Source organism: Octodon degus, unplaced genomic scaffold (genome assembly GCF_000260255.1).
Source record: "Octodon degus isolate 3935 unplaced genomic scaffold, OctDeg1.0 scaffold00016, whole genome shotgun sequence".
NCBI classification, from domain to species: Eukaryota; Metazoa; Chordata; class Mammalia; order Rodentia; family Octodontidae; genus Octodon; species Octodon degus.
The window spans coordinates 20,934,760-20,940,757 of NW_004524592.1; the positions used below are offsets into that span (position 1 = coordinate 20,934,760).

Genomic DNA, 5,998 nt, shown 5'->3' on the forward strand with positions numbered 1-5,998 from the left:
AAGATCCAAAAGATACAATAGATGTTGTGAAATGGGAAGAACTTTTTCAAAAAGGAAAAAAAAAAAAAACAAAAACTAGTGTTGGGCATCGGAAAAAGAAAGAAGGAAAAAGGAGACAAACTAAGTTATACTACTAGTTTCTCTTAGTCCATTGAAAAGAAATGTTTGTGCTAATATCATTTGGAGAATCTTTTATGCCCACCTCATACTCTGAGTCACTACTTGAAAGATACCAATACGTAATGTATTAACTATTGCTGCTCTATTATTTCCTGTTATTTTGTTAAGATATTTTGTTCTACATTTTTTCCATAAAATAGAAAAATGAATGTAAACTTCAAGTGAGCACTTTTTAAAAAATGACGCATCCTGCACAGGCCCCCCTGTGCGCATAGAACAGCAAGCCCCACGAGACGCAATCCCCAGGCAGACTTGGCATTAGTGCGCTGCTCTGCGCAGCCCACATCCGAGTTGTTCCAGTGTGCTGTGGGCGTGATCCCGTTTTCCTGAGTTTGAGGAGTGTTGCTCTAATGATTGGAAAGATGAAGAAACAAAAGTTGAGCTGCTCGATTTGGGCATTCCAATGGCCATGGGGAGTTTTTAAAATGTAAAAATGGCAGCAGCCAGGGTTTGAGCCCTGTTTTGCAGTGCCGGCCCCGCCCGTGGGGCGCGCTGAGACAGCAATTGAGACTAGGCATGGTGGCGCGCACCTGTAATCCCAGCTCTTGGGAGGCTGAACACAGGCAGATCACTACCAGTCTGATTTAGCGGTGAGATCCTTTAGACCCTGCAGACCTTGTACTAAATACAGACAAAACAAAACACCGCAGACTGAGAGATGCAGTACTTATTTTTGCTGAGTTAAACTGTAGTTCACATGGAAAATATGTATCAAGTTGGAATAATACATTTAAAGTAAAGACGTTGCTGTTGTTTTCTATTAATATTTTCAATTGTTATTAAACTATATCATTATTCATCACTATAACAGACCCATATTTTTCATCAAATATATAGTGTAGCTTAAAATACTAATAATTTTTCTTGTTTGCTCTGTAATGTGTACTTTACTTTTTAAATTTTACAGCATGATTATATACATGTTTTCCATAAAAGAAAATGCTTACTATGTTAATTTCTGCATCTAATTATTCTTTTGTCTCAGGATTTTTATTGGAAATAATTTTGTTGCATGAGGAAGCCTTTAAAAAGTTTCTGTACCAGGAACTGAAACTGGGTCCCTGAGCTAGCATAAGCCCATGCGTAGTCCGCTGAGCTATCTAACCAGCCCTATATTTACATTTTTAAGCCAAAATATTGACACTAGTTTAATAATTTGACCAGAGCCTTTCATGGGATAATGTCACTGACCTCACTGCATTATTTTTCAAATTTTTTGTTTAATTTTTAAGGTCATATGAGCTGGAAGCAAGACCTAACAAAGAACAACAAGCACAATAAACACATAGGGAAAGATTTACTACTAAGGACAGTAGATGTAAAACTATATTTGAAACACTCTTTTGAAAAAGAAACTACCCGTTTCTTCTTTAGCCAACACTAACAGAGTTCACATTTCACCAGTCAACACAACATGTAAACATGGAACATATCTTGAAATAACGTTGTATTGATAACAGAGACTACGTAATTCTATCCAGTATGGTGACAGAGCCCAAATTAACTAGGTCAAATACAAAGAATGCATTGAGAATATGCCCAAACCAAGAATACAAAATTAACTAAATGTATTTTAAGTGCTGTACCCTGGCAGAATTGACTCCATTTTGTTGCCCTTCTAACCTAGCTGAATTCCTGTTCTGTATGCGCCAACCCCTCCCAATTCCTCACCCCTGTGACTCAAGTCTTATGATATATCTGTTCCCCAAACCTTATCTCAATGAGCTATTCCTCCCGATTCCTCACCCCTATGTATGATATCTGTTCCTCAAAACTTATCTCAATGAACGATTCCTCCCAATTCCTCCTCCCTGTAACTCAAGTCTTATGATATCTGTTTTCCAAAACCTTATCTCAATGAACTATATATGACTGCCAACTCAGCACCTCCACCCAACAGGACCACCTCATGAACTAATGACCCTGCCACTTCTTCCTCTCCACCCCTTCCCTGGTTTTGCAGTTTTCAAGCTTAAATACTGGGGCTGGTGAGATGGCTCAGTGGTCTAAAGCATCTACTTAGAACAAGCTTAGCAAAGCACAGGGACTGCGGTTCAATCCCCCAGCACCACATGCCAGCCAGCCCCGCCCCCTGGTGGGCTGAGCTGGCCACACACACACACACACACACACACATAAATAAATAAATAAAAAATTTAAAAAAAAAAAGCTTAAATACTGATCCTTGTCAATGCTTGATGCACACTTGGGCACTTTGTGCCAGGTATTGCTGCTGGGTACCAGCTAAAATAAAGTGCTTCTTTTAACTTTTGGACTTGCCTCGTTATCATCTGATTTTTGAGCTACAACATTAAGAGTTTCAGAACTCAAGTAAAAATATTTCAACTTGGAAGAAACAGCTCTTTAATTATTGACCTAATCAAAATCCTTAAAAATCACCACCAAAATACACTACAGTATTTTTTGTTTAGTTTGTAGAACGAATATGTAAGTACAGGTTACAGAAAGAAAATGTTTAGTGAAACATTCATTTTAGGGCTGGCCAAATAGCTTAGTGGATTAAAATACCTGCCAGGAACAGGGGCCAGGGGTTCAATCCCTGGGCCTGCCAAACCGGCCTTGCGCACAGAGCATGCTGAGATGGCAATTGACACGGTGTGGTGGTGCTGCACATGTAATCCCAGCTCTTAGGAGGCTGTAAACAGAAGGATCACTAGGAGTCCAATCTAGTAGTGAGACCCTGAACATCCTATAGACCCTTCCCTATAATATAAAAAAATTTCATTTTAAAGCTGTGCTCTAGACAAATTTATTGTCATCAGTATGCACAATATTTCTGTATTTGCATGGAATATATTTCATAAAAAACCTCATAAAGTACCAACCATAGAAGTTACATATAGATTGGTGTGTAATACATAAAGCAAGATTTCTTATAAATACCTTCAGCCTTTTAAAAAATGACCTGGCAAACATTACATCCTATATTTGATAAGTGTTCATGACCCTGACAGGTATTAATGGTTTCAGATGATCGACCTTTTTCAAATTCGCTGAGATTATTTTATTCATAGTTAATGCTTTGATGAAGAGGTTTCTATGTAGCAAATCAAACAGTCCTTCAGTACTGGTGCTGGGTGAGAAAAACATCACTCATTCAGCCAATGTGAAAACCTAGGACCACCCCCCAACCCATTGAACCGGTGAACCCTAATGCTGCGCCTGCTCCCTACATGTGTTCTGTCCCCTCCTGGCTGTTGCTAACATCCTGTAGGCTGCTGTGCCTGCCCTTTCTGGCCTTGTTCTGTAAGACAGAACAGGCATCGCTCCCAATCTGCTTCTACAAGATACCTGTGCTGTTTTGTGTCACAACCATGTCACTCACCACCGCCACAGCACTACCACTAGGATGTGCGTGTTTGTTTTACTGCCTAGAGAGAAAGTCCTCAAAAAAGTGTGGAGTTCAGTTCATGCACATCCTAGAAAGACTTTAAGTCAAATGGGAGCTCAAAATATGGCTTCTACTTAATAACACTAAATTGTGTGACTCAACTTCGTTTCACAAGACATATTGTACACCAAATTTGTTGCTCCTTGACATGATTGCTGAAATTCTTTGATTTCTTTGAAGGCACAATTTTATGTTGACCTTTGGGCAATGATAGCTTCCATTGATTGCCTGCCAAACACCTGCTGAAAATTACACATAGACGTCTAATCCTTATAATTACCTTGCACAATTGTAAATGAGGAAATCATGTTTCACAGGGGTGGTGACTTCCCCGAAGCTGTGTGACCCTAGTGCCCCAACCTGCAGGCAGTGGGGTGGGAAGGGAGGGTCCACCAGACCACACCGTCCTCTTCTGTGTTTGAGAAAGAAGCTTCTGGGTTGTTGCTGAGCGCATGGTTGTTTGTGTTTTACAGGTCCCTTCAGCAGGAGCTGTCCCCCAGGAAGACCTGGTGGATACAAAGTGCTTACTGAACAAATACACACATCGTTCCTGCAGCAAAGTCTTCTGCCAGCCCTGGGAGAAGTGTGTGGATGGGACCTGTACCTGCAAACTCCCCTATCAGTGTCCCAAGAATGGCACATCTGTGTGCTCAACTGATGGGAAAAGCTACCCGACTTACTGCCATCTGAAGAGTTATGGATGCTTGAATCGAAGGGCAAAATTTTTAAAAAACGGAATATGCACAGCTGAAGGTAGGAACAGCCTATTTATCCAGTTATTCTGTGATCTAAGAGGACCACTGTAGACCTGTTAGGAAATACTTGTGCTATGAAATGTTTGGATGACAAATCAGAAATACTGTAGACCTCAATAGTAATCAAAGTGATAACTAAAGAAATAGAGGGTCACCTGAATCGAGAGCACCCAGCTCTGAGGTACCACTGCTGCATTTAGAGTTATCCCCACTCTCACTTCTCCTTGTCGAAAGAGATTATTCCCCAGGTCACCCAGCTGGTTCAGAAACCAGGGAGAAAGCCTTGATAGGAGATGAGTGTAGACATGTGGTCTAGGTCCGTCTGGGCCTATGGGTCTCCAGCCCCACTGGTTCTTTGCAGTGCCCAAGCCATCAGCCCCTATCTTTGTGCCTCTTGTTGTCCAAGGTGCCCAGCCCTTGACACAAAGTGTTTACTAAATTTTAGATACAACAGAAACACCCAGCTTCTCCATCTTCTGCTCTCAAGTTATCGCAGACACGTCTGAACTAATGCATGGCACATTCTTTTCAAAGGCACTGTGATGCCGCAGCTCACATAGTAGCCTATGGGAGTTGGTGATATAAGTTAGAATGGTGCAGTGGAAAGAGGAGCAAAGCTTTCCACTGAGCCCATCTCTGCTGCCTATGGAGGGCGAGCAGCGTGCATGAGGTCATCCATCAGGGCTGGACTTCTTTTCTAGAGACATGAAATGCATTAAGTAGGTGAGAACACTTTAAACCCTCCTAGGATTTTGGTAATTATTTGACCTTACTTCTAAGACTTTAGAGTGTGGAGTAAGATGACTAGAGCAACTTCCCATTCCCTGATGTAGTGCGTGGGCCAGTAACTGAACATCTAGGTTTAGAATCCTCCTGTGGACCAAAGAGACAGTGTGGCTTCCTCTTCCAGGGTGGGTGAGAGGATTCCGTGGTCTTCTCTAGGACAGGGTGGCAGGGCCCTTGCCACATAAGCACTCATGACAGAAGCACCTGTCCTTGTTTGTTAAAATCTTCATGGTCTCCAAAGTTATTTTGAAATAAGATATTTTGTTGTTTTAAAGGTTCTTAAATTGAACAGAGGTGGGGGGAATACCTAAATGTTGTTCATCCTTTTGGTTTTTCACTTTAGGAAAATTTAGCGTTACCTTAAATTTTGGAAATACAGATTCAGAGGGAATTGTTAAAGTAAAACTTGTGGGCCAAGACAAGGAAATGTTCATCTGTAAAAACAACTGGGGCATGGTGGAAGCCAACGTGGCCTGCTATGACAGCGGATTTCCACAGTAAGTGCCAGGATTGATTTCATTGTTCCAGCTGTTGGTTCTTTGGTTACTTCAGCTTTCAGCTTCCTCCTATGTAACCTGAGAAAATCCACTCCCAGCCTCCTAGCATTGTGACGAGGATTAAACGTGTTCCCATTTGCCTCACGCTTAGAACACAGCTAAACCCAGGGCGCCTGTAAATGTGTTGGCGTACTTGGGTGTCATCCTTGGGTGACCTGGTGAGTCTGCAATATTTCCATGCCTGTCTCTTCGGAGATGTGACTATGTCCACTTCCACATCTAAGATGGCTTTTCCTCTCGCGGCCTTGATCGACTGCACAGGTTCATCCGCCCGATTAGTCTTTTATTTTTCTTTTTTCTCTTTTTTT

At 41.6% G+C, this 5,998-nt stretch overlaps 1 protein-coding gene across 2 annotated transcripts in view; it reads left to right on the forward strand.

Moving 5' to 3' along the window:
* Cfi (complement factor I) overlaps window positions 1-5,998 on the forward strand; it is a 58,902-nt gene that overhangs the window by 13,679 nt on the left and 39,225 nt on the right. For both annotated transcript variants that reach the window (XM_023710083.1, XM_023710084.1), the window contains exons 2-3: window positions 4,066-4,345; window positions 5,477-5,630. In XM_023710083.1, the coding sequence (XP_023565851.1) occupies window positions 4,066-4,345; window positions 5,477-5,630 (434 nt within the window). The remainder of the gene's footprint in view (window positions 1-4,065; window positions 4,346-5,476; window positions 5,631-5,998) is intronic.